This window comes from Hippocampus comes, unplaced genomic scaffold, assembly GCF_001891065.2.
Source record: "Hippocampus comes isolate QL1 unplaced genomic scaffold, H_comes_QL1_v1.1 scaffold68, whole genome shotgun sequence".
Taxonomy (NCBI): domain Eukaryota; kingdom Metazoa; phylum Chordata; class Actinopteri; order Syngnathiformes; family Syngnathidae; genus Hippocampus; species Hippocampus comes.
In genome coordinates, this window is record NW_017805625.1 from 7,173,921 (window position 1) to 7,201,836 (window position 27,916).

Sequence of the window (27,916 nt, forward strand, 5' to 3'; positions counted from 1 at the left end):
GGATACCGGTCAGAGTTGTTAAAGGGGACGCTGCATAAATGTCATGAAAGAAAAAACGGAATAAATGCTAACGTAATTTAAAGCATGTCGATTTATTGGTATTATCTTAGTCAATTAACAGTTGGTAAACGGTTTTAACGCTGTTTTGAGGCTATGTTTCAAAATGCAGTGCCGGCTTCTTACCGCCAGATGTAAGCAGCGGTGAGCAAACATAAAACATGTCTACAAAATGTCTTTCATGGTAAACGATTGTCTAACTACTTTAAAAGGCGCCATATACACACAAGCGTTTGCTTCCCATACATATTACACAAAAAAATGACACAAAATGTAGAAAAACAAAATTAATGATTTTGTCTTCATTTACTTTAAAATGTATTCATTCAGTAGGGAATCTAGGCATGTTAAATTGAGAAGAACGATGACTTAATCTGTGGTAACAATGGCCAGAGTACATTGTTTTATTTTATCTGTCATCTAATGTAAGAGCATTTGATATTTTTGTCTTTCAAGACAAGCTGGCATATATAGATGAGCAAAAACATATTTGTGATCAATGAATAAGTGAAATTTGTCTAATTCCCGCGGCACCCCTTGACCATTTCTACTGCACACTAGTGTTCCACGTAACCCTGGTTTGGAAAAACTGGTCCATACAAGTGTTTCTCAATCTATAGTTAGCCAAGGCACGTATTTCCCACACATCACAAACCAAAAATCAAAATGTATGCAATAACTCAAATAAAGATAATCATGGTTTAATTTACTTACAAATTGACTGACCTCTTCTGTTTGAATCTTTCTGTTGTATGAATGACAACTGGATTCACTTTTTGCCTTTAAGTGAAAGAGCATTTAATTGCTCTGCCTGTCAGTGTACATCGGTGGCACAGATAGATGAACAAAAATATATTTATAATTTTCACACCAATAAGGTGAAAGTGGGGAACAACAGGGAGGACATGGTCCACAGCCAAGATTCAAACCCTGAATGTCAGGGTCGTGCTGCTACACTACTTATAAACACAAAATGAAGTCAAAATAATTGTTCTTGCCACTTGTGCCGCACCACATTGCCGCATAGCATTGATAAGATAAGAAATTGCATTTAATTTTTCATTTGTTATGTTTTATCAAAGACAGCGATGTGTAAAATGAAACTTGAAAACTTAAGTTGAAAAAAAATCGAATTAAATTGACTCAACTCAACTGCATTTTTAGAGCACTATAAAACAACCACCGCTGTATACAAAGTGCTGCATAAAAAGCATTGTATTCATCATTTATTTTTGCCCCCCCCAATCCATTCTAGATCACATTGATTTCAGTATCTCGTCTAGAAAATGCCAAGGTTTAAGATAATCTTGTGAAGTTAAATATTTAAACGTGGTTAACTCTTCAGCAATACCGCTTTCCAGGAGGACCTAAGGAACAGGAGCCAAGAGGCTTTCCTTGAATAATTATTTACACAAATTAATGGTGCACTGGAGCATTAGAATGAAAAACTGAACCCTTCTCTCATGTGGAAAAAGTGCTTGGGTGTGTCTGAACATGTTCGCAGTTTTTGCCGTGGGCTTTTTGTCAAAGGGAGGAGAAAATAGGTTACCTAAAATGTTACCTAAAGCATGTTATTGTTATAGTCCTTCGCCTATGGCTCCTATCTTGACTGGGTGATCATTTTACACCCTTTTCTGCTTGATGAAGTGTCATGTACGTTTTCATGAGCGAGTTTTAGTTCTCAACAATCTGGAATTTTGTTTCACGGAACTCTATTGTGGTGTTTAATTTTTAGACACACCTTCAGTCCAGCTGGCTGTCAGAGCCAAGAGGAAGTATCTTTGTCATTCCACACTTTTCAAAATGAGTGAAAGGCTCACTTTGCAACATAGTTGTTTATATTTAGCAACACAACAAACCAACTGTAGTATGCTGTTCATGAGGAAATGATGGCCCTAATGCTACGAAAGATTTCTGTCATTAAGAAATGTTATGATATTTTGAAGATGTAAAAAGAATTTGTGACTCAAAGCAAACTCCAGCCTGTCTTTTCGCCAGCTTTGGGAGCCATGCACTACACAATGCTTCTGTTACAAAACTAAACATCAGTCAACTCAATAGTCAAAACATGACCCCGAATGTCCCTCCCGTTTTTTTGTTTATTTTGTAATGAACAACCTCACGAGGATAAGCCGTATGCAAATTGGATGGAATAAAAAAAACGTTTACAGCAAACAGATACAGTATTCATGTTCCGCTTAACTTTTAACAACGTGTAGCAAGAAGGTAAAACGTGATGTTTAAAAAAAAAAATAGATTAGAAAAATACACAATTACAATAGAAAATAAGTATAAAGTCTCTGACTATAGTCATGAAAACACATTTTGTTTAATGAGAAGTCCGTTGTATAAAAAATGTAAGTGAATCGCATTTTTGTGTGTGTGTGTGTTTTGAAACAAAAGTGTTCAAATTTCTCTTCATTTAGAGTCAACAAGACAAACTCGTGAAAGAAGTGCAGCACTCCATTTCGCAAAATGATGACATCCATCCCGTATGAAGGTTTTTTTAACTTGAATACTGTAGTTCCCCATTTACCAAAGGTATGTTTCCTCCTCTACATCCTTGTTCCTGATAAGAATTTGAGCATGCATGGACAAAGTCTGACAGCCTTGATACTCGAGTGAAGGTTACGCGCGACAACACAAAATAAATAACAAAGGTCACAAAACAACACCAGCATGTAATATATTTCCTGTCCACTCTTATGTATACAAAAAAAGTGATGGACCATTAAAAAAAATAAAAATCAAATCAAATCAAATCTTAACATTGCATGTTGGTGTGGGTGTTTCGAAACAAGGACATAAAAGGCCCGAGATGGAGAGGAATGTCCAGCTGGAAAGTCTGGAAGCTAGCCAGTTTATGTCAGTGAGGGACCAACAAGGACGTTGTGATACAAGTGCCGGGGAGGACTTACTGTGGGGGTGGGGTGAAGGTTGATGGGTGGCCAGTGTGGCTAAATTTCAAGGACCCTGCACATACGCAAGTTCATTCAATATGCAATATTCGCGCGTAATTGTAAATGTCTGGCCAACATTTTCAACGGCAGTTATAACTACATTTCCCCTATAAAGATAGACATAATATTAGGTAGTCCTGGTCCATCTTGTGTGATACACAACACAAGGTCTTGATGAAAAAAAAAAATCCCTAGCCACCCAATTATTCAACCTATAAAGTGCATTGGTGCGAATTTATCATTAAAAAACAGATTCATTTTGATAGCATGAACCACAATGGAATATATTAGATGTAGACTACTGCCATTTGTAAAGGCTCAAAATATGTAATGGTGATTATAATTCTTAATTACTTCCTATGCCTCTATGTTCCTACCATGTAAAGCATGTATATCTACAGCTCTTGAACATCACCAAAGTCTTGAGTTGCCTCCCTGGCAGTGCATTGCCAGGCTTCATGGCTACTTTTTTTGTGGCTCTTACTGCCCTCACATGTGTCTTCAGTTGGTGAAATGTATACTCTGTGGTGTTGAGATCAGGCCATTGATTTGGCCAGTGAAGAATATTTTCATTTGTTTGCCTTTAATATGTCTACACTTGCTGATTGTCTCTGTCTCCTACTACCTCTACTTGTGTCTTCGTTAAGCAAAAAATGTGACTAGATGTACCATCCTGTAATTTGTTGAGGTGACCGGCTTTGCCATATGTACGTCAGTGCATACTTTCCGTAGTTAAAAAAAAACATAATAGGATGGTATGAGGAAGATGCTTGCCTGACCTGTTAGACCAGGGGTGTCAAACTCAATTTTGTCACGGGCCACATTGTAGTTGCCATTTCCCTTGGAGGGCCATCTTGACTGTAAAACCATGTGAGGAAGTCAAGAATAATAACTATTTAAGTGACTGTAATGAGGGATTTGGTAGCAAGAAAATACTGACAACAGCTTTCATTTATTACATATGATCATTTGAAATTTTGGTACAGATTTTAGGAAGCATCATGGAAGTTGACACGCTTGATTGGCTTTCACGGGCCACATAAATTTATGTGGCGGGCCAGATTTGGCTCCTGCGCCTTGAGTTTGACACAGGTGTTAGACAATGGAATTATCATCAACTTTTAACAGGAAGTGTTAATTACTACTCTCTAGCAGGGACTTTTTTATTTTCCCAGTTTCTTCTGCGTGTGTACAGCAACAACAGGCGTGTCTTGAGTGTGTTTTTTTTTCTCCTCTTCCCATTGCAACACAGCCAGTTATACAACCTTGCTTTTCCTTCGAGCGACTGCCACTGTCTTTACAAACAGGAATCACTGTGTAATTTCCTCATTTGAAAACCATGAGTATGGCCAAAACTAAGGTTGACTTTTTACTCGAGTGCGTAAATTGTAAATGGCATCATAAACAGTAATTGACTTTATGACACAAGTGTTATCGGGCTTAGGAGAAAGGCAAAAGATGATTGTGTGCAATTCAACGCACATTTCAAAGTGAGAGTCACATGGTCACATTCCTGGAGGCCTCAGACGTGCTGCCAGGAAGTAGGGTTGCACGCGATGCGAGATTACTGTCAAGCTGTGTTTGAGTAGACAGACTGGCAGTAAATATACATTTTTTACATTTCCCACAATTATTAAAAATAGTTCTCAAGTCTCTCCATGCATCAAAATACCTCAGGTATCATGAGTCATAGCACAATTTTCACCCGTGCTGCAATTAGCTTGGTTTGAAGTGGCAGTCCTTTCTCATACACAGGAACCGCACTGACTTCATGCTCTACCGCCTCGTATATGGCTTTTGTAAATGATGACTAGGAGTGGAGCTGAGAGGTGGCTACTTGTTGAGCCTGCGTCAAAAAAAAAAAAAAAAAAAAGGGATTGCCAACTTTGAAGTGCACGTGAGCACCCATAAACACACAGATTGCAATTTCACACCGGACGCAGCACTTTATCATCATGCCGCCGAATTGCACCTGTCTATTAACGTGCGTCCGAGAAATAAACACCTCCTTCGAATAGACGCCCCCCTTTTCCCAAAAGGAAAAATCATCTTTGTGTACGTACGGTAATTGCTCTCTGACAGTTTCAATCTAAACTCCTTTTCTTATAAAAGTAAATGAATTTTATACCACTCTTTTATGGAATCTACAGTAAGTAGAATACCAAACAATGAAGCTTCTAATATGTGTAAATCCCACCACAAGAGTTCAACTGGGTTCTAAGTCAGCGCATCAGATAAAACGTTCAAGTGTCATTTCAAAGGGAATTCAATTGAAGTCCCAATAGAGGACACAGTGTTTTTCCAATCCAGCTGCAGTGTGTGTGTGTGTGTGTGTGTGTGTGTGTGTGTGTGTGTGTGTGTGTGTGTGTGTGTGTGTGTGTGTGTGTGTGTGTGTGTGTGTGTGAAAAATATTGTGATTGTACTGGATATTAAAGGTGTGGGCAGCGATGAATGAGCCGGGCCCCTCCTCGACTACATGGTGAATGTTCAAAATGATTGTCAAACTTTGATGCCATGCTCCGACCACATAAGATGGTGAAGAGGAAAAAGGTTAGAAATTTAGCATGAGCCATAAACAAAATTCCTAGTGAGAGTTGTTGAAGTACAAATGATGTTTTTTCCCCAAAATAGCTGCTTCAGACCAAAGTAGCCAACTTGCCGATTGTGTTCAGGAGTAGGGCCTGAATAATATGGATTTTTGTTGTTTTTTTAGGCTAATGACGATTCCTGTATTTGGCAGAAAAAAAACAGAACCGAATGAAATAAAATACCAGTAGTGTCTTTTTTTGTGTCATAGTGCTTACAATATCAAAGATATAAATTGGAGGCACAACATTTTGACTTCTACAAAATTTTGTCCTTCAGCATTTTATATGCTGTATTTCTTTAAATTAAAAAACAGTCCATTTTCACTTATTTTTCTCTCTGTTGTAAATTTTGAATGACATTATCTTTGTTGTGATATGTTATTGTCTGGGGTAGAAATCAATCAACAAAAGTCAGGAAAAAAACAGCCAACTTTTGCAGATGTTAACACAGCTAATATAATCACCTGACCGATTAATTGGTCACGCCTTATTCAGGAGCCTGAAAAGCATAGATTTTCACCAGGAAATAAGGTTTGCAAAATTGACGAGTCATCAAGCATGGTGAGGCCCTCAAAAAGGCGAATAATTTGTCAGAAGAAACCTCGAGAATTCACAATAAAAAAAGAATTGAAAAAAAGAAGAAGAAACCTCGAGATTCCCCAATAGAGCACAAACCAGCTTTACTGGCACTCCTTATTATCCACTGCAATGTGTACATGTCAATTTACATTCTGAATGCCCTCATTTGTTTTTCATTACTGTATTTCCTTGTGTCACTTTGATATGATTCCTTTAACCTTACCTGAAATGTCATTTGTCATAGAAGAGATAATACTATTGCGATAATGCCATGCTATTTGTAATGCACACATCCATATGCACAGACCCCTCAATAAGTAGGTTACCTTTTGAGAGGCGTGTGAAACTGAGTCTGATGATTAGATCTAGTGCGGATCTTGCTTCGGTTTTTGTTAAACCTCTTTCGGTGTTTTCTTTTCTGGATCTGGGTTGTGCATGTGTCATGTTACATAGCAAGGATTATGTCACCTGACACACAAAACGGTGGGTTAGTAGGTTCGATCAAATGTACCGGTACAATGTATTATTACTTGGTGTACAACCAGAAATTCAGATGCCTTTGTAATAATGTTTCATGACATTATAATACATCCCTATGAGAAGCAGGATTTAAGATTTAAGCCCTTCTTAAAAGGAGGTAAATTGTTCAAAATACATGGTCATATTCGATAGTTTTCCATGACGTCTAAACATGCATGCTGGTGATGTCCCAATAATCTCTGCATGTAAATGTAATTTAATCAATCAATTGCCGTCATATCAAACTGTGCTCCGGCACCGTTTTCGGTTTGCCTGTGGAGGCTCCTGTTGCATGTTGTTTTTCCCCAGGTAGAATTTCACCCTTTTGTTTTGTAAAGAAACAGCAAACAAGTGAGAGGCATCTTAACAGTAGAGTATTTTCATCTGGGAGTGTCTTCACCTGTCATAGTAGTACACAATAGTGTAATGGAAATGAATGAATGACATTTATCATTTCAAAAGTGACAAGTCAAGTCACATGTGACATTGGGCTTGTGTTCTTGTAGAATTGCAAGTTCATTGCAAGGACTGGTGGTAATGTGATCTTTTGCTTGTATGCATACAGTATAAACATGAGTGATACAAAAGCCTTATGTGCGAAACATTCTCGTAATCAGCCAGATTCTAAAAAAAAAAAAAAAAAAAAAAAATCTGCAGTCGGCGTTCATTGCTTTGGGACACTTAAGGAATTAACAGACCACATACATCTTGTATATCATATTTTATTTTTACCTTGATATAATATTTGACCATATAGTATTTTAAATAATGTGTTACAGAGGACATATCAAAGATAATCAAGTGACACAGAAAGGGCGTCGATGTATGAGTTGTCTGGAGCCAGCTTTGGGGGTGGTTGGTTATGCGCGGGCCGAGATTAGGTGACTGAGGCCGTTGAAGTAAGACTTCTCTCTCTCACTCATCACCTCAAAGTGTAGAGGCTGCTGGCAGAAGGTGCACTCGGCTGACGAGGAGGGCTTCAGCTCCAGGCCAGCTTCCTTCCACGAGTGCACCAACCTCTCTGTGTAAAGATAACAAAAATAGGCAGGCAGAGGTTACCAAACTTTGTATTTCAACACACGTTGGGTTCAAATACACCAGGGCTAAACCTTACCAACAAAGTATTTCATCATCTCAGGAGTATGGTGGGGTGTTGGAGCAATGCGCAGGAGCTCATCCCCTCTGGCCACAGTGGGATAGTTGATGGCCTGCACATAGATATTGTGGCGACTCATCATGAGGTCACAGACCTCAGTGTTCTTCTCGGCGTCAGAAACCTAGGAAGTGGGGAAAGTGCCTTAAGTTTCAGTTGAAATTTGTCAATTCGGCCATTGTAAGGCATGTCTTGTAGATTTACCCGGATTGGGATGATGTGGCTCGGGCAGTGCACCACAGGCAGCCCGACGTCCATCAACATCTGCCGGAGCAGCTTGACGTTGCGTTGGTGCTTACGTCTCAGCGCCTGACCTTCCTCGCCCTTGAGCACCTGGATGGACTGCCGGGCGCCAGACAGCAACATCGGCGGCAGAGAGGTAGTGAAGATGAAGCCGGCAGCGTACGAGCGGACCGTGTCCACCAGGGCGGCGGTGCTGGCGATGTAGCCGCCGACGCAGCCGAAAGCCTTGCCTGGAAGAGGACAAGCAAATACAGCGAATACTGCTGGGGATACATTCCAGACCCACTTGCAATTTGTAAAACGATGCAAAAGACTGACCATATACAAGACATATATGCTCCATCTATATTGTGTGTTATATATGTGCTTTTGAGAGGCGGAGCCTGGTTGACATTAAGATGGAGTGAGGTAGGTTAGCCGGTTGGCTCAGGCTAGGCTGAGTCTGCGCGTGAGGCTCTGTATGTGAGCTGAGGTTTGACAGCAGCTTCTACACAACGGTGCTCATTGTATTTGTATTCTACTCTTCTTCTGATGTTGAACAGACGGCTGTAAAGTGCATCAGCAAGTGTGGCTCTCCTCTGTCACATGCAAGGGGATTCAAGTAATTTAGGAATGAAGTGTGTTGTGCCCATTAAAAAAATAATAGAGAGCATGAATAGTTGCAGTCACAAAACCTTATTTCAGTACACAAATGATTGAACTTGTGTTTTGCAACAGTGGTAAGAGGAAGAACACAAGAGAAGAAACTATACACTGGAAATTACTTAATATAAACAGACTAATTTTAAAGCAGTAAAGACTTCGCGGGGGCTGAAGTATTTTCATACAGCTGAGTAGTACAGGTTTTACTTTGGCAGGTTTCTAACTTCATGTTTTTGCTCCCGTTCTCTCGATAGGACTCTCAGCCAGAAAAGGCGTTTGTTTGTCTAGAGTAGCGCACAGATGGAAATGACAATGACAAGAGAGCAATTCAAGCCTCCGGTCTCTTAGCAACAGCAGGGCAGCGTGGACCTCCTTTCAGCCCGCCAGCATATTGGATGACATGGCCGAGGCTTGCTCTCAAATAGAACAACAAAAGGGTATTCCAACCTTTTAAAGATACTTGTTCAGTCTTGCATTCAGGGGAAGAAAATCAGTGCTAAGTAAAAATGTCACACTAACCTAGTGTCCCAGAGATGATATCCATCTTGTGCATGATGCCATCGCGGTCTCCAATGCCGCCTCCCCTGGCGCCATACAGACCCACAGCGTGAACCTCGTCGACAAATGTGATTGCGCCAAATTCATGGGCCACATCGCACATCTCCTCCAGCGGACACACAGCACCTGCCAGGGGGAAAAAAAGAGGCAAATGTTGCACAATTTTTCTTGAACATTTTGAATCACTTAAAAACAAGGGATGATCTGCAACTGACCATCCATAGAATGAACAGTTTCAAATGCAACAATCTTTGGCTTGCTGGGATCTCCCTTCAGCAGCAACTCTCGGAGGTGAGCGACGTCATTGTGGCGGAAAATGAACTTCTTAGCACCGCTGTTCCGGATTCCCTGAATCATCGATGCGTGGTTGCCCGCGTCAGAGTAGATTTCACAACCTGCGACAACCCAAGTTTTTGAGATACAGTCATTACAAACCCCAAAGGATTTACAGTATGAAATAACTGGGTAATCCAAAATACCTGGCAGCATCTTGGCCAGGGTAAACAGGGTGGAGTCATTGGCCACAAAGCAGGAAGTGAAGAGCAGTGCCGCATCCTTTTTGTGGAGGTCAGCCAGCTCCTGTTCAAGTTCCACATGGAACTTACTGGTCCCGGAGATGTTTCGAGTGCCTCCTGCCCCGGAGCCGTGCTTTCGTAGTGTTTCCCTGGAGGCAACAATTCAAATTCCCATTGAGAAAAAAAAAAAGTCACATCATAAATATATGAATTACCATTGGCAAATAGTGGCAGGCAGAAGAATATGGCATATTGTTGTAAAAAACTGTATCCACCTGTCACCGTTCAAATCAGATTTATGTTCATTTAAGAGGTGCGGATCTCACACTGAATAAGCCCATTTGTGATTCATTTATGAAAAGATTGTTATTTCAGTATTAAATGGGGGTCCCTCGAGCTTAAGGCAAGTTCAATTCAATCCTTTTTAATTTCAATTCAAATTAAATTGCAAGACGAATTTCGCAACAATCCTTCCGTGTTGTCCTAAGTTGCAACAGCACAAACGTCCCCACGAAACCCACATCGCTGCTTTGTTGGCTCCGCTGTGGTGATTGCGTGATGTTGTCACGAGTGTCATTTGATACATATATTTTTTAAAGAATAATTTATTTGACACTATTTGTGACATTTTTGTTTGTGCTGTGACATTTTTCCAAAGTTAAAATGGGTGCCTTGTCTCAATCAAGGGTTTATAGAGTTTTCAACATTTTCATTATACTAATGGTTGATTTCATTTGAAAACTTGTGTGAGTTTGTTAAAGCCAGAAAAAGAAGTGACATTTAAGGCACTTTTGTTGCCCCGAATTATTCATGTATAAACAGTTTTGTTTCCAACATAGTAATATGGGAATGGTTCTGGCGTCTTCTTACATTGTATTAGTTTGAAAATTGCCACTACAGTTAAATGCATAATGACGGCAACAGTTGACCCAGCATCATGGAATATATTGTGTTTGACTTGGTGTAAACTAAGACCAGCTACCACTATGGTCACATAAACAATGGATGGATTGCACTTGGGTGTCAAGTAACTTTCAAATTATATATGTTTCTTTGCATGTTTGTCGGAAAAATGAGACTACACATGTTAACGTGATTAAACTCACATGATTGATTGAACGACCCGAGGATGTCGACTCATGCCAAGGTAATCATTGCTGCACCACACCGACACTTCCCGCTTCTCCTCCAGGGAGCTCGTGAAGTCGTCGGCCATGGGGAATTCGTTGGCCAGGCGGTTCACCGTCTTGAACACGCGGTACGTGTGGTCACTCTTCTTCTCTTCGATCTTCTTTTCGAAAAAGCCATCGTAGTAGAAGCGGGACACTGTTGGGAAAAGAAAGACTCGCTTGAACGCGACGATGCGAACTCGTTTGGTAACAAGTTGCGACGAAAATGATTAGTTAATTTCCTCACAAAACCACAGTGCATACACTTACAGCTGGTTGGCAAGTTGTCCTGTAGCAAATGGGAGACCATCTTAGGGCGTTGCTTCAGTAGTGTCTTCATGAGACTTTCACTGGTGCTGGCCAAGGAAGGCTTCTTCAGCTGATCAGGAGACATTTCTGGTAAAAACAAGGAACAAAATTGAGGATGATGATCATCATGTTTCTTCTACAGCTTTCTACCAAGGTCATTTCGAAAGTTAATCTCACCTTTCTGGACAGTGCGGACTTCCTGAACATCCTCTTGGAACTCCATACCGACCTGGCGGACCACACTGCTGTTCTTCTGGCCCATCTCTGCAGCCAAGAAGGGGCATTTGGAGGCCACAGCCTGACCAGAAGATGGTACAGTCGAATGGCCAGCGGGCAGCTTGGCCTCCACCTCCAATGTGGTGCCTGAAAGTTCAAAGAAGAGCCCGACTTCAATCATGCAATTGCACCAAAGAGTAATCATGTCACTTATTTGATCATTATCATACCTTCAGTGATGTTATTCCCTGTCCTCTGGTGATGGGAAGAGGACGAGCAGAGAGCCCGCGCCAGAGACGGCGCCATGGGTTTGGAGGCCAGCTCCATCATGATGGGGCATCGCTGAGCGTAAACCACAAGCGAATTCCTGGGCTGTTGCATGAAAGCCTGGGGCACGCGGGCCAGGAATGGACAGCGGCGCACTATGACATCCATGGTGATTGTTCTGAAGTAGAAGAAACAAATGAGAAATTGTTCTCATATTGTCATGCTAGAAGGACAAACTTTGATGTTAAATAGTTGCTTTCTTATAAGTCGTGAAAATCAGCAGCTGTCTCAATGAAAAGCATGTTGTCGATCGAATCCTGAATATACTTCGACAGTCAAGAGAAATTGAGAATGGGAAACAAAACGGCCAATCGCTTTTCGTCGCCTTCAAATACTTCCTGGTACTACATGATTATAACGCACGGTGGAAAAACATAGTTTCGCCCCGTTGATTGTTCTACTCATCGACAAATGATGTTAATATTAACGAGAACTTGAGTAAAAGAAAAAGGGTGAAAGAGCGCCCGGGCTCTTTGTAGTTTTGACCTGACTTCGTCTTAAGCAACCCTTACATGAATCACGAAGCTACAAGAAGCGACTGGGAATGATGGCGGCGGCGGCGGTAAGGAGTAAGCGTGGAAAAAAAGAATCTACAAATCTCACCAAGATAAGTCTCGCAGGAAAAAATGACAACGATCGTCTTTTACGTCGACTCGAAATGTTGAAAGCGTGAAGTTCTCGAGAGAGAAGACAGCCAGAAGGTGACAGCTTCGTTATCCTACACTGAGGACGAACGAGAAGGACGCGGTTGTCCAGCCGCTTATCAGAGCGCTTTAAGGGCAAGACTAACGTGGCAAGTCTCGCGAGATCTCAGCACGTGCGCTTGTGAGTCATTCCCTTTTCCTCAGTCAAGAATTTCCAGGACGGTAATATCAATTACAATGCGTAGATAAGACCCATGTTTACTGCAAAGATAATTTGTTGTCGTCTTAAATGTTTGATAAAGATAAATGTATATGCTGCTCCCTGCTCATAAAAACTAAAACATATTTAGCTTTTGGATGAAATTTGAGTTTGCACTTAAAATTGACTATAGTATAACCTTTGCATCCATCCATGCAATCTCTTAGCCGCTTAACCAAATGACCAAATTTGAAGCTCTCTAAACTTTTAAATACACATGTCCAGCTGCTTTTTTCACAGCTTGTTTTTGTTTGTTTTTCGGGACAAGGAGCCGAATTCACTTTTGCTTGATTAATGAATGGACCAATACATTTCCTGGTTCAGTTAGAATTGCTATTGAAACAGTTCATACTGTGAACATTTTGAAACCAGTGATGAACTGTGCCTGACCATTGCTTCGCTTCAAACAGGGAGTGGCCACGAAACTCAAAATCACATTAAGACCAATACTTGCGGCTCGCCATCTGTGAATGAACTTATTCGCTGATTTTCTTTTTTTCAATTTTGTCCAGCACTTTGTTTTTTGGGGAGGGGTTTTGGGAACAAAGTTCTGTTTTTTGTGGAAAATGTATATTGGAGCTTTGTCAGCATTTTTGTAAGTCAGCCTATTTTTTTCTGATTTGGACTGATATGCAGTACAAACATTACCTCAATAATGTTAAACATTTCGTTTTGGGGAAAAAATAACACGAGTTCTTGCTCTTAATTTGGTTAGCTGTTCAGTGGTTTTGGGACATCCGTAACTGGTCATTTTTATGCAGTGGAAGAACAGGGGGGCCATCAGAGTATGTGGCTATTTTTTTATTGTTCAACCCTTTTTTTGTTGGAGGCTTGATCTTTCATACATTCATTAAGAAATGTATTAAAAAAATATTAAGAGCACATGTTTTGCACACATGCATACATTATGTCCATACAGCTGGTTAGTAAGTGCGTGGTCCTGTGTCAAGTAGCACTGCGGAAACATTGTGTGCCCTGCCATCATTTTAGTTGCCCATCCGTGTCTTAAGTGAACACACCTTTATTTCCATGCAGTTATGTTTTGGTAACTTACTCCCAGTGTTGTCTCAAGAGGTCTTGCATTTTCTCTCAGTGAGGTTTTGCTGCTCTCTGCAGACGTTTTTAAGAATGACACTTGATGACTGCTGTTTACATCCTGTAAATTATTATGGACTTGTTGTTAACACATCTGCCTCTCAGTTCTGAGGTTTGTGGTTTGAATCTGTGCTCTGCTCTTCCTGTAATGAGTTTGTAGGATCTGCTCTCATGTTCTTGCGCATGGTTGGAGTAACTTTGTTCTTCGATGCCAGCGCCGATATTAACAGAGAGTACAAATTTTCTAGATAGATACGTTACGATGGACGTAATTAACTTATAATAAATTAAGAGGTCATCATTATTTCTGTGTATAATACATTTTCTGACATTTTTGTTTGGTGGTGTGCTATGAGATTTTTCCACTGTAAAACAGGTTTGCGATCCGTCATACTGTAGTTGGTTCTGAAATGTGCAACAAGCAAACGGAAGTGAGGGAGGAACTACAGTGGAGTAAGACACAACGTTAGTTTGTGCATAGACGATCTTTGCTCTGAGGTTGAGACGTTCGCTTCCTGTGGTGTGTGTGTGACTCCATCCTTTCCAAGAAGCAACCATGGCGTCAGGCCTACCCGGTGTCGTCTTCTTGGCCCTACTATGTGCCGTTCTGCCCATCTGCGTGTCTTGTAAGTTTGGAATTAAAGTAAACTAATCGGCAATTCTCCGTGGTTGCCATTGTCGTTTCACCCACAGACCTGTCTGTGTTTGCTATCAGGGAGAGCTAGCAAGCTAGCCCGCTTGCTCGTAGCCTAAACAGAAGAACGCACAAGTGTATTTTGTTGGTTTCTGTTCTCAAAAACAACGTCACTGACCCGAATCGCGCAAAACATTTTTGAATCCCCGTATGCCTTGTCGGAAAAAAAATAATGAAACAGAAACAGCAATTTAATCGGGAGACGAGTCGTCAGACCAAGTCTGGCTGCAAATTCCCCTGGCTTCGACACTCTGAGAACATAATGTTTTCCTGTAAGGTGTGAGTGAAAAAGAAGGATAATCAAAGGCTGTCACGTGTTTTCTCTACCGGGCTCCATTTTTATTGTCTTTACACGTTTTCCCCATCTAAACTCATCCCTGATGTACATAACGTAATCTCACTATGCACATTGATTAACGACTTTGTGGTAGTTGATGCTGTATGGCATTCTGCAGTTGTATGTAATAATGCAGTAATCGGGACACAATGTCAGGATTATTATAAACTGTCTATTATATAATAAAACTGCATGTGGAAACTATACAAGTTTATAATTACCTGTATGCAGACATTATATTGCACTATCGCAGTCCATCCCACCCATTCATTATCCGAGCACCTTATCTTCACGAGGGTCGCCGGCATGCTGAAGCCTATCCCAGCCGTCCTCGGGCACTGGGCGGGGTACACTCTGAAGTGGTTACCAGCGAATCGCAGGACACCCTCACAATCACATCTCGGGACAATGTAGAGCATTGAATTAACTTACCTCACATGTTTTTGGAATGTGGGAAGAAACCAGAGTATTTGGAGAAAACCCTTGCAGGCACAGGGAGAGCATGCAAACTCCACACAGGAAGGCCAGGGCCCTGAATCGATCCCATGACCTCTGTGCTGTGAGGCGGACGTGCTAACCAGTCGCCCACTGTGCCGCCCCCATCCCAAAGTATGTAATAACGGTAGCATAAATTTAAAAAATATCACTCATTCAAGACAGTGTTTCTAAAAACATTTTCCAGAAAGTACCACCTAAAACATTTTACAACCCCATTGTGACCATCATGAAAATATTCTAACATCGTGGATCTAAGTGTTCATAGAAATGAGGCATTTTTTTAAAAACTAAAACGTACCTTTATTTTTTATTGCAAGCATTTGCAACATTGTGCATTGTTCAATCATTTACACTGTGCTGGAGTACAATAAATACAATGTAGTAATGATTACGTTGAAATTATTGAAAAGATGTTGAAGAAAAATTAGACTCCAATAAATCTTTGAAATCAAATACTTCTTAAACATTAAAGACCCTCCAAAGATAAATCTGTGTTTTTTTTCTTAAATGCATTATTTTAGAACACAAGTGTTTAAAAGGTGGAAAGACTGGGAACAATTTACTACAGAATTGCCAAGATAGAGCGTAAAACTCACCGCCCCAGTTATCTATATTTTTTGGGGGTGGGGCAGAAAAGCAGGCAAGCTGACAACCAAGGAGCAGCTTCTTAATTGATGATAACTTGCCCCATTTCTCCTACTACAACATGTAGTTCATCATCAAGCTATGCCTACAATCCCCCCAAAAAAACATCTTCCCTTATATTTTTATGTGCTTTGTGTTATTTGGCCTACAATGTCTCGAACATGTGCACGTATGTGTGGTGCACGTAAGACAGCAGCAAAACATAAACCTGATGTCATGGCTAATTACACTTAAGTGTGGCTAGGAGTTTTTTTTTGTGTTTCCCCACATTGGCTAGTGGTTTCATGACCCAGCACCAACCCTGAAAGGAATGCTGTTCAGTAACAATTTGGCCTTTTTTCTTCCTATCTGTATTAGCAAAGCAGACATTTATTTATTTTTTTACAAATTTATGCTAGGTTGTGTGGCTTACTTTTTTACTACCTGATCACATGATGAAACGAGCAGTTTTACTTGTCTCCCTCGTGAGGATAAGTGGATTAGAAAATGGATGGATGGATTAAGGCAACATGTTTTGCACATATACATATACTCATATTATGTCCGTATTTAAAATGGCATTTTTGCCATAGAGCTGGTTCCGAAGTGTGTGCTCCTGTGTGACCCCTCCCAGTAGCACCGCTAAAAAAAATGTGTGCCCTGTGTACTACTAAGTGAAGTACAGGCTCCTCATCTACTTAAACCTGTTGCTTGTGTTTTTGTGATGCATTACAGCGGACGATAAACACTGTCTGGCCTACACCGACTCATCAAGCCAGTATCACCCATATGAGCGATGTGTCCAAGGATTCTGCTGTGGTACTTGCCAATCCAAACGGTGCTGTAGCGATAGTTTTTGGCGCTTTACGGAGGATAGCCAAGAAGCATGGTAATACATTTTCCCACTCCCTTTCAACCTACCCCGAATTCAACCTCATGACATTGTATGACTTTCGGTGTGACTGAAAAACCTTCAGCGGTTTCCTTTTGTGTCCGTTCTCGCATGAGGCTTGTTGACATATGACAGGAACCTGGTTCGAGTGTGATTGTGCAATGTAACTGCAATGCACTGGATGTCCCCCATTTTTCATAAACAAATTGGTAAAGGAGACATTATCTTAGCTGCTCTATAAATGTAGAGATGAAAGTCCTCCGGATTTTCAAATTTGCATGAAAATTCCTCCGGAAAATTGAGGAAAAATTGCCTAAAATTAATCCGGATAGTAGTTGACAACATTGAACGAACACATGTTTGAGTTTGTTGATTTGCTTTCCTGAGCGTAGCCATGTTGAGGTGTAGAGACGAAACTCGAGCGAAGCGCGCCTCAGCAGTCGACAGTCCGCTGCTCTCTGCTGTGCGTGCGTCAGCGCGAACATGCATGCACGCGCGTCTTTTGGCTTCAACCAAACAGCGCCGACGCAACGGACGTCACAGATCAAAGAAGCTCTGAATTACGACAACAGCTAAGCTAGTCTAGCCGACACGACGCTTGAAGACAGACGGACACGTCGTGCTGGAAATATGTGTGCTTTCTTTTTTTCGCCCAAATATATATATATTTTTTACGATAATAACTGTCTTGTCCACGGCGTCTTTTGTCGTTCAGCCGGGGTTTAGCAAGTGTGTTTATAAAGAGACAAAAACGTCTTTGGAGTATGGATATGGATATCGAAATAGTGCATTGCAGATTCTCACTGCTGTTTTTGTTATGTGAACGGTCTTGGCGTGGACGAGCGTGTGGATCGCTGTTCTTACGCTGTGTAACCATCATTGGCAACATGCATGACTCATTACTGTAAACTGGAAATTTGTTGTACCCCCCCCGCGACGTAATGCAGAAAACAGTTGCATATGTAGGTAGATATTCTGCCTCCATATCATTGAATTGAATTCAACTTCATTGATATTATGATCACAAATGATCGACTTGATAGCCTAAATTACTCCGAAAATAATTTCATTGTCATCAGGACATACTCTTTACAGTTTGTATGACTTATTGGAATCTATTGTCTTTAAGTAAGAAAAAAAAACATACGTATAAAACATTCACCCAATCACAGATGCCCGAAATAGACGCGTTATGAAATGACAACGTGTTCTCTGATAGTAGCGTGAGTGAGGCAGTTAATCATTTCGACGCTCACTTAACCTGCAGTCTTGTGAGATATGCGATTCAACTTTTGACCTGTATTGTCATTAAAAGTTCCAAATTGTGCACCTTTTTCCATTGACACTTTTTCTTCCCATGTTAGATGCACTATTAATTATTCATTTTGTTTGTCTTTTATTAGTGAAGCCCGACCAATATTCATGGAATCCTCCTCCATGTTGGGTTCCGTGATCGGCGGCGTCATCTTTGTGGTCGTGATGCTCATCATCTGCTGCGTTTGTCCCTGCTGTTGCCTGTACAAGGTGTGCCGCAAGCCGCAACGTAAGTCCCATCGTTTGCCCGTCATCACTGATAATTGCTTTTAAAATTGTTTTTTTGGGTGGCCTCGGTAACTCAATGACAAGGCTCTTGAAACACAATGTCCCTATCGTTCCTTTGGCGAGCATCTTCCTTTCCACTTTGTTTGTTTCGTTTTGTATTGGTTTTAAAGTCCCATCTTCCTGAAACATGCACGTTACGATGCCTTATAGATGAATGTGAATGGTTTGTCTATTTGTGTCCCATGATCGACTGGGACCAAGCCAGGTTCCAAAGTCTGCATGAATTCTCGAGTTGTTTTGAACAAGTGAAAACCTGCAGCTGATTGTGTTATTCCCCCCCACCCGTGACTCAGAGTCATACTTGGTCTGTCAAATTTTTGAAGAACTGCAATCAGAAGAGTCATGAGCGGTCTGTTGGTTCACCGTCCACATGACACTCATATTTGTGTTTCCAAAAATGGGAATTTACGCTTTTGCTGACTCTCACAATTTGTTTCACATCAACTTGGGTAGAGATTTAATTGATTACAACATAATGAAAATTCCCACAAGCATTTATACAATCCATCTTTATTTATATAGCGACACTTTCACAAAACACATATATTGGGGGGGGGGGGGAGACGAAAGGTTTAAAGATGGATGTATACACGTTAGGTGCTACTGTGTATGTGTGTGTGTCTCACTCTTGTTGCCCACACTTTCATTTCCTGTCAGCTGCACATAGTTTGCTGCTGAGCAAGCGAGTGATTGCTGAAGTGCAACGGGAATGTCAGAGCTCCACCTACTGTGTCTGTGCGTATGTGTATATGACTCATAGTCTCCATGCCAACCACATGAGGGGAACTTAAGGACTATCCCACATCATTTACGGGAAATGGTTATGGTGACCTTGGGAAGGAAAAAGAATGGTATGCGTGTGTGTTTGTGTGTGTGAGGGGGTTGGTGGGGGAGGGGGGTAAATTCACACACCCATTTTACACTTATTTTTATGCAGAGGTAGATTTTCATCCATTATTTTGGGGAGTTTTTTTTTTTTTAAACACAAAATAACTTCAGGTTTAAGTAAAAAGTGAGATTGTTCCACGTTAATAATGCTTTATCGTCATGTTTTTGCCATTGTTTTGGAAATGAGTCTTTTCTTTCTGTCATTTCCCCACAGCGGTAATCGCGACCACCACTCACACCACGGTTGTGACCAACACCCCTCAGCATTACCCTCAGCAACCAACTACGTCGCCTGGGCAACCACAGCCCTACCAGGGGACCCCTTATCCAGCCTACCAGCCTGTACCAATGCAGGTGGGATATGGAGGCCAGCCCATGCCACCTCAGGGATACCCACCGCAGCCCATGCCCGCTATGCCCCATCCAGGGCACCCTTACACACCGGGACCACCGCCAACCTATCAGGAAGCCAGTGAGTGGAAATTCTGTGCACTCACGCCATCAAATAATTTGAATAATTCGAATACAGACGTGGATATCGCCTACGATAGTTCGTATAAGGCACAGGTGTCAAACTCAAGGCCCGGGGGCCAGATCTGGCCCGCCACATCATTTTGTATGGCCCGCGAAAGCAAATCAAACATGTCAACTTCCATCATGCTTGCTAAAATCTCTGCCAAAATTTTTAATTCTCATATTTAATGAATAAGAGACACATTATAAGCATTTTCTTGATATCAAACCCCTCATGACAGAAACTTAAACAATAGTTGAATAAATCGTTATTGACTTATTTTATTTGGTTTCAGTCAAAACGGCCCTCCAAGAGAAATGGTAACTAAAATGTGGCCCATGACAAAAAGGAGTTTGACACCCCTGGTGTAAGGTAATGCACCCGCGAGCTTTAAAGGATAGACGCAGCCGCTACGACAACTTCAATCTATTTTCTGAATAAATGGGAACAAAATAAACACGTCGTAAACGTATTAATATACAAGCTGCTTTGGCCACAACTGATGCCCAGGCATTAAACACGCAACTGGCTCACTGTTAGCCGGTTAGCAGCCACACGCTGCCCTGAGCTCACAACAGCAATTTCTAAACTCATTTGTGGAGTCCTGCCACAACAGTCAACCCCCAAGTGTCATGCTCTGTGTCATTTGCCACAAATCTGTTTTTGTCTTTCCCTTCGTCCAGCTGGCCCGGCCTACCCTCCCAACCCGATGCCTTACAGCCAGGCTGCGTTCACCCCTGGCCAGCCGTCCTACCCTCTGCAACCCCCCATGCAGCCGCAGGCCAATGCTACAGCAGCCCAGATGGACTACCTGGCTCAGCCGGCGTACAACCCAGATTTTGTCTCTCCGCCACCCAAGATGGGATAACTGGCACGTCCAGTTTGCTGCAGCATCTTCAAAGAATTTTCCTTTTCTTGCTTTTTTATCATCCACCCAGGCCATTTCTATACACACTCAATGCACAGAAGGTCCGTGCATGCTTTTTTTGTGAAGAGATATTTGCCTTGCATTTCTCAGGAAGCAAATCCACGTTTCCTGCCTATTTTTTTTTCTTCTCTTCGTTCCTTGAACCTGCCGCAAATCCTTAGTGAGCTACTGCAGCTTGAACTATCTCGACCATCTTCGGCCACGTTTGATTATTTCAGTGTGAAAATTGGACACGTTTTTGTAGTGTTCTCTCGTGCTGACGTTACTGCCTTTTAGCACCGTTTCGCGTTCTCATCATTAGCTGCTTCTGTCGTCTGCCAGTACTATTACAACGTGTAACCACAGATAAAGTTCTTTTTGTGTGTGTGTGTGTGTGTGTGTGTGTGTGTGTGTGTGTGTGTGTGTGTGTGTGTGTGTGTAATTGTTGTAATGCGTTTTTGTGGCAGTTGTCATATATGGCCTTGGCACTCTGCGGGTTTTTCAAAGTGTGGGACAGTGAGACTTACTTTACAGGACATAAAACTATTGTGTTGCGTACGTTAAGGTATAACAAAATGTAAAAATCTTGGGTGTTCAAAATGCTGTGTGATAGCTCAGCAAGAAACAGTATTATGAGATATTTGCAACCTTAATGACACTTAAACATAACTTTTAGAAACGTGTCGCAAGGTGTGTGTGAAATTTCAAGTCGTCGCATTTTTGCACAAACTAAAAGGGATTTTGAGGGCGCACTTTTCACATCCCATTCTGCAATCCGCAAATTTATAGAGCATCATCCTGGTTCTGTTACTTTCTATGTCGTATTAGCTAAACGAGTTGTCAATGCCACTGCATAAATTCCAGCGTGAAATTAACACCAGTTTAGATAAGCATTGTATTTAAGTCCTTTTTGTATATCATTTATTTTCCCCTCGCAACGTAGGAACAAAAAAAAATCCTTTCTCTTTGCCTTTAACAAATTGATCTTAACAGACATCCCTTAATTTTTCTCAAGCTGCTGTGTATGTATACCTTAAAGTAAAGTAGCGCGCCTCACACTTTGAAATCTGCCACACCCGACCAAAAGAAGTGTCTCTGGGAAAAATAGTGCTCGGTTGATTGTTGGGGTGGGAGAAAAGTTCAAAGTGTATTTTTTGTTTTTATTTGGACAATGGTGGGAAATATTTGTTGCGGAGTGAGAGCTCCCAGGCTAAAAGGGAATGTTTGTTCTGAGCGAGCTGGCCATTGTGTGTGGACTCGACAACTTGGGTTTCTATTCATGTCCTCAATAAGCTTTTCTTTCTTTCTTTCTTTCTTTCTTTCTTTCTTTCTTTCTTTCTTTCTTTCTTTCTTTCTTTCTTTCTTTCTTTCTTTCTTTCTTTCGTGTGTGCCACTGTAGGATGCTTTAATTGTTCCAACTGTGGATGCAAATGTGCCAATGCATTAGTAGCAAAGTAACCAAAGTTTTTTTTTTTTCTTGATTTACTGACTAGCAACTGCTGTGCCTTCTTATCCACCTAACGTCCAAAACAACATTTTGAATATTTAGTGACATTAACTTGGTCAAAATCGAAACATTTCAGCTGCAAGGTGAGACAAGACTGTATCTACTTGCTTGTGACTCAACACCTTAGGTTTCGCGTTTCCGGAAAAATATATTTTTTTAGCCTATGTTATAAAACTAACCATCTGGATTCAGTACATCTTTCTTTTACTCTGCATTGAATTGCCTCATTCATTTCCTCTTTGACTTGAAATACTTGTGCTCAAGTGACCTTTTTGCAAACCCGGCTGGGCCTTTGTCAAAATGCAATGTAACCCAAGCGCCACAGAGCTTTGCAACTTCCTCCTTTTTATTTAGATTTTAGTAGGTGTTCCCCATTCCATCACGCTGTGTGATTTGTGTGACATGTGTACGGATTGCTCAAGTTTCGTCCTGTCAAATGTGACCACATGCCAGCTCAATAAATTAGAAATTCGCCTTGTATGCATGCATGTATTATTTGAATGTCTCCTACCTTTCATGCCACTGTTGTCAATTAAGATGTGTGCAATGCTACTCTGTTTTATTTGTTTGAAAACTTTCGTGATATCACGAGGATCCCCAAACCTCTGATTTGCATGTTTAAGTTCATACATTTTGATTGCTTCTTATTCAGATTAAGCCGCCAGACCGTAGACCGTGGGAACCATTTAGCTGTAGGGAAAATTATTGGCGCGGCTTATGTCATCCTTTGAAGAAGTTGAGAACTTTTACGGTCTGTTATGCTATGCCGAAGATATCTGATTGGAACCTTTTCATTCCAAGAACAAAAAGGTCCTGTAACTTATTGAAGAAATATGTCTTTAGAAGACAGCTACGGCAACGGCTAGCAACAAGCAACGGCTAGTGAAGCTAGTAAAAAAAAAAAAATCGGACGCATTGTCGTAGTTGTGTCTGAAGTAGTGCCACTGTTTTGTCATTTTGATGTTGGCTAATGGTTCCCTTTAGCTTGGGAAGCTCCACAATTGACTGAGGTGCCTGTCCTGTTGCGAGACCTGACATGAGAGTCATAAAACTGCATATAAAACAATCATCAATCTCTTTATTTTGATACTATATAAGTGTAACAAGTGCATTAATTGCACCGAACAGGTTCTCAGCAGGAATGCTGCTGGGTGACTTAGCTGCTGGGTGGGACGCGCGCTCACACACGCACACACACGCGTACACACACACTCACACACGCACACACACACACACGCGCGCACACACGCACGCGCGCACACACAAACAGCATGTCCTAAAAGTCAGTTTACGTGTTTTCGCAGTAATGGTGTCGGCTGTTTTGTCCATTGTAATTTTCGGGTCCTGTGTAATATTTCTACCGTCTACATGGGGTGAGTTACAGTGTCTTTGGTGTATATTTCTTGAGGCCTTTCAGTATGTGTCTCATTATGGAGGTGAAAGCAACAGTATATGCTATTTTGTGCTCCCAATATGTCTCGGCTTGTCTTACAGCGGACGGCTGTTCCAGCTACTGGGACGACAGTGGCATTCGTCGTCGTGATCTCCAGTGCGGTGACATTTATTGCTGTGGAACCTGCAGCAATAAATATTGCTGCATTGAAAAGACAAGGCAGCTAAGTCAAGAGCTCTGCGATGACAGGTAGTGCCAAAAATAAATTGTTCTCTGGGTATTTTAACCTCTAAAGTTGGACAGTAGTAAAAATTAGTTTTTGGGAAATGGGTCTAAAGTTGTAACAAACCTCATAAGTTGCGGATCAGAGTTCAAGGATCAACTCTGTGCATGTATTGCTTTTTCATTGTTGTTGGTTTTGTTTCCTTTCTTTATGTTCAGTGAAGACGGAATTGCTGGTAGGTGTGAATGTCTAGGGTGTGCCCAGTTCTTGTCCAAAGTCAAGTAGAAGACTTCCTACTCACCTGAGACCCTTGAACAGGATAAGCGGTAGAAAATGGATGAATAAACAAAAACGTATTTTTACACTTGTATGCAGGGTGTCCAGAAATCCTCTAAAAATATTTTCCAAATAAAGGCCTTCAGATTGCTTCAATACACAAATCTGTTTTCTATGCTGCTTATCCTCATCTCTTGGATGAACTGCAGCCTAGTTTTTTGTACTTCTTCCTTGCCCTCCTGGCGGTTAAGATCCGAGAATGTTGCTAATATTTGTCAACTGCGGGCACGTGAAGCCCTTTGATACTCTTTTGTAATGAAGGGCTATATGAAGACATTTAACTTGACTTGACATACAGTATGGCGCCACTGCAAGACATCCACCCTGCCGACGAGAGCAATGGCGCCTCCCATCTGTTGATAATACTCCTTTAGAAAGAAAAAAAAAGGAATTAGCCTTTTTACGAATGATTAGGACAAATAAAAAAAAAAAAAGACGGTATTCTATTATTTCTTTTTCGCGATTATTATTAAGTTAATCCTGATGGAGGCTCTGCCATATGACATGATATTTATCCATCCCTCCGACCATTTTCCACGTATCCTTTTCAGAGTCGGCGGAATTTTATCCCGGCTGTCTTTGAACAAAAGGCAGAACAGTTAATATCCAGTACTAAAGATTTTTGAGGGATGACAGTTTGACCCAGCAACATGGTTTTAGCGGGAAAAATCACTTCATTCTGGCAACCTCGACATCAGAGGGTTAATCTTAATCACCATTTTTGTGAGAATTCTACTGGTGACGACTACTACTGGTTCATCTACGCAGGCCTCGCTTTGAGAAACACTTCAGGTCCCCCATACTTTTGGTCAGCATTCTCGGAGCAGTCATTCCCATTATCTTCTGCGTGGGGCTCATCACCTGCTTTGTGGCTCCATGCTGCTTTCTGTACAAAAAGTGCAGGAAACCACGCAACTCACGGCGGCATCCAAGTGAGACACTTTCTTTATTTCGTGTTCCCCAATCGTTATTGAGCAAAGGCACACAATTTGACACGATAAAAAAACGGTCACAGGACACCACCAAAAAAAATATTAAAAAGTATGTAAGGTGGACATAAAAAGTCTACACACCCCTATTGAATTACCAGGTTTTTGACATATAATCTGTTTTATGGGAGAGCATTTTCATTATTCTGCCTGCCATTACATGCCGCTGACCAAGATACATTATTTGTTGCAAATAGCAGTTTGGGTCAAAATGAAACGGGGTTAAATTGTTCAAGCTTTCGCAGAACACTTACATGTTTAGAATCACTGTGTTACATGGCCACATGACAGCACACATGACGCCCACTATCTAAAAAAAAAATCATTCACTAATTCAGGGGTGTCAAACTCATTTTAGTAGCGGGCCAATTTGGAGTTACGTCTTCCATCGGAGGGTCGTTATGACAGTGAAACCACAAAATTATTGCTTGTACACAACAAATTAATAGATTATTAGTTTCGAAATCAGTCAAGTCATTTAAAATAGTTTGTTCAATTATTCAAGTGAGTGTAAACTGGGTAACAAAATTGTTGCAAAACCTCAATGTCATTTTTTTTTTTTTTTTTTTTTTTAACACATGACAATTTCAATTTTCGGTACATATTTTAGCAAGTTGACAGACACGATTTGCTTTCGCGGGCCACATAAAATGACCTGGCGGGCCGGATCTGGCCCCCGGGCCTTGAGTTAGACACCTGTGCACTAACTAATCTCACTTTGGATAGATGTGACAACTACCTATGTCGTCGCACCCCATCAGCCGGCCTCCCCGCCTCACCATCCGCCGTACCATCCCAACTACCAGCCCGTACCTGTCCCGCCTCATTACGGAGGCCCCGCCATGCCCACTGCACCGGTGGGCCCGCAGCCATACATGGAAGCAGGTGAGTTCTTATTTTGATTTGTAACAAGATTTTAATCATGTCTTTGTGATTCAGAGTCTGGCTCATTTCACAAAGATATTTTTGTACTCTTTGTAATTGTTAAAAATGAATCAGGAGTTGGTTCATGTTTAGTATGTGTGAAATTATAATGTATGCATACCTTCCCACAGTTTATTGCAGTAATATAAAAAAAAAAGCCAATATTCGCCCTTTCCTTGACCTGTAGACTTGCATTTTCATCATTATGTTATGTGATGTGATCTATTTGTTTTAGCTCCTCCAGCGTACCCTCCAGGTGGTCCACCGCCACATCTAGATGAACATTCGCAACCTCCCTACAACCCTGCATATGGTTTCAACCCCTAAATCACACACTTGGAAAGGCGCGCGCTTGTCTTTAGCACGTGGAATCATTTGGTGTTGCAATACATTTCCAGGGACAGCTAAGCACGCAGAGCAAACGGTAAAAGCAATTGTAAATAAATGCAGTCTTAAATTAGATTATCTTTAAACGTGTTTCATCCATCCCAAAGCAAAGAGACTATATTTGGGAAATCCCGCTAGCCAACTGGCTGTCTACGTTTTACCCAATATATTTGGAATTCATGAAAGTTTACATAATTTATATTTTCCCACGACAGAGTGGACATGATAAGATTGATAAAATCCAACTAAAAGCATACTATTATGAAAATGACGTAACACAAGTGTAAATATTTATTCTGCAACTATGCACTGTTTAAGCTTCAATTAAAGAAAAACGAAATGCTGGTCAAAATGTCATGTTTGCAAATATTGGAAAGTGGTTTTCTCAGTGGCGGGCCGTGCATTTCAACCTTAGGCCTTCAGTGACGTCACATACATACACAATATAGGCTCGTCAAGCAGCACTTAATTTCAGGAGCATTTAAAACCATCAAGTATGCATTCACAATTAAGAGCAGGAAACTAAATTTACAGATAGTCAAAAATAAAAAGATGATTTAAAAATACGAAATAAAATGCCACCCAAATTACGTTGTGTGATCTTCAACAAGTCTGTCCAATAAATTGCGCAGTGTCGCAGTTCCATATAAGACACCAACCAAACAATAACAAAACAAACTATTCTTTGAAAATAAACAGATCATTCGCATTTTGAAAATCGGCGATACAACAGCAAATAACTGACATAACTGACTAACTAATAACTGACGAACAGCTGAGATTGAACGAACTTTCGTGCACGAAGGTGACTACAATGCGCCATTATAAATTGCAGGTGAGCAGATTTATTTGATACATTTTTGTATCTTTGTCATTTTATTTCGTTGCCATGAATTTAATACTAACGAAATGAAATGACAAGAAGAAATGTAAAATAAAATTCATTTACTCACCAATGTAGTGCCTTTTCACTGAGGTGCAGATCTACGCAAGTGTCCCCAAACGTTTTTAAACGCACCATAGCTTGTAAGTGCCCAGCCGTTTCCTTGCTGCCTTAGTAAAACAATCCAGTGTGGCTCCAAAAACCAAATCGGTCAGTTACAAGCAATAGGCATTCCCAGCAGTACAATGTGCAGCGTTTACAGAGGCTGTGAGTCACGGGTAGCGTTCATAATTGCTCGTCTGAAAATGACGGACAAACTCTCTTCCTTGCTGGGACAGGTTAGCTAGCGCAGGAGTTGGGCGACCTCTTCGCACAACATCCAGCTTTTGGTGGAAGGTCCGTCTTGAAAATTGTGTGGAAAGTAGTTCCACAACCAGATCAACGTCTTCTCCTTCAGCCATTTTGGGTTAAAATGCATTGACAGC

General features: G+C 41.1%; 3 protein-coding genes and 1 long non-coding RNA gene across 5 annotated transcripts; 3 read left to right on the forward strand and 1 right to left on the reverse strand.

The window, feature by feature from the left end:
* Nucleotides 1-7,409: 7,409 nt before the first annotated feature.
* On the reverse strand, nucleotides 7,410-12,608 carry alas1 (aminolevulinate, delta-, synthase 1). Of its 2 annotated transcripts, none has more exons than XM_019881320.1 (11): nucleotides 12,439-12,607; nucleotides 11,739-11,953; nucleotides 11,470-11,655; nucleotides 11,254-11,379; nucleotides 10,921-11,140; nucleotides 9,779-9,963; nucleotides 9,515-9,694; nucleotides 9,261-9,425; nucleotides 8,061-8,329; nucleotides 7,818-7,980; nucleotides 7,410-7,724 (listed from the first exon to the last, which is right to left on the reverse strand). In XM_019881320.1, the coding sequence occupies exons 2-11, from the start codon at nucleotides 11,941-11,943 to the stop codon at nucleotides 7,564-7,566; spliced, it is 1,860 nt and encodes a 619-aa protein (XP_019736879.1). In that variant the 5' UTR covers nucleotides 11,944-11,953; nucleotides 12,439-12,607; the 3' UTR covers nucleotides 7,410-7,563. The 2 variants fall into 2 exon arrangements, with proteins under 2 accessions (XP_019736879.1, XP_019736878.1); XM_019881319.1 differs by having other exon boundaries at nucleotides 7,564-7,724; nucleotides 11,739-11,949; nucleotides 12,439-12,608.
* Nucleotides 12,609-14,301: 1,693 nt separating this feature from the next.
* On the forward strand, nucleotides 14,302-21,745 carry LOC109522562 (protein shisa-5-like). The gene is made up of 5 exons (XM_019881247.1): nucleotides 14,302-14,459; nucleotides 16,722-16,875; nucleotides 18,282-18,421; nucleotides 19,583-19,840; nucleotides 20,566-21,745. Exons 1-5 carry the CDS (start codon nucleotides 14,390-14,392, stop codon nucleotides 20,748-20,750), a joined length of 807 nt encoding a protein of 268 aa, XP_019736806.1. The 5' UTR covers nucleotides 14,302-14,389; the 3' UTR covers nucleotides 20,751-21,745.
* A 1,786-nt stretch (nucleotides 21,746-23,531) lies between these two features.
* LOC109522563 (protein shisa-5-like) lies at nucleotides 23,532-26,893 on the forward strand. Its single transcript, XM_019881248.1, has 5 exons — nucleotides 23,532-23,669; nucleotides 23,791-23,938; nucleotides 25,017-25,180; nucleotides 25,964-26,122; nucleotides 26,397-26,893. Exons 1-5 carry the CDS (start codon nucleotides 23,603-23,605, stop codon nucleotides 26,486-26,488), a joined length of 630 nt encoding a protein of 209 aa, XP_019736807.1. The 5' UTR covers nucleotides 23,532-23,602; the 3' UTR covers nucleotides 26,489-26,893.
* LOC109522564 (uncharacterized) lies at nucleotides 23,945-24,911 on the forward strand. Its single transcript, XR_002169580.1, has 2 exons — nucleotides 23,945-24,462; nucleotides 24,800-24,911. It is a non-coding gene; the product is annotated as an uncharacterized LOC109522564 (long non-coding RNA).
* Nucleotides 26,894-27,916: the final 1,023 nt, after the last annotated feature.

What these genes read in the sequence shown, in the direction of transcription:
- alas1 (XM_019881320.1), bottom strand. Translation starts at nt 11,943, where the DNA reads ATGGATGTCATAGTGCGCCGCTGTCCATTCCTGGCCCGCGTGCCCCAG. An exon ending in AGGGAATAACATCACTGAAG is followed by an intron (nt 11,656 to 11,738) that starts GTATGATAATGA and finishes TTGAACTTTCAG; the next exon opens with GCACCACATTGGAGGTGGAG. An exon ending in AGTCCGCACTGTCCAGAAAG is followed by an intron (nt 11,380 to 11,469) that starts GTGAGATTAACT and finishes TGTTTTTACCAG; the next exon opens with AAATGTCTCCTGATCAGCTG.
- LOC109522562 (XM_019881247.1), top strand. Translation starts at nt 14,390, where the DNA reads ATGGCGTCAGGCCTACCCGGTGTCGTCTTCTTGGCCCTACTATGTGCC. An exon ending in TCTGCCCATCTGCGTGTCTT is followed by an intron (nt 14,460 to 16,721) that starts GTAAGTTTGGAA and finishes GATGCATTACAG; the next exon opens with CGGACGATAAACACTGTCTG. An exon ending in GGTGTGCCGCAAGCCGCAAC is followed by an intron (nt 18,422 to 19,582) that starts GTAAGTCCCATC and finishes ATTTCCCCACAG; the next exon opens with CGGTAATCGCGACCACCACT.
- LOC109522563 (XM_019881248.1), top strand. Translation starts at nt 23,603, where the DNA reads ATGGTGTCGGCTGTTTTGTCCATTGTAATTTTCGGGTCCTGTGTAATA. An exon ending in ATTTCTACCGTCTACATGGG is followed by an intron (nt 23,670 to 23,790) that starts GTGAGTTACAGT and finishes CTTGTCTTACAG; the next exon opens with CGGACGGCTGTTCCAGCTAC. An exon ending in CAACTCACGGCGGCATCCAA is followed by an intron (nt 25,181 to 25,963) that starts GTGAGACACTTT and finishes CACTTTGGATAG; the next exon opens with ATGTGACAACTACCTATGTC.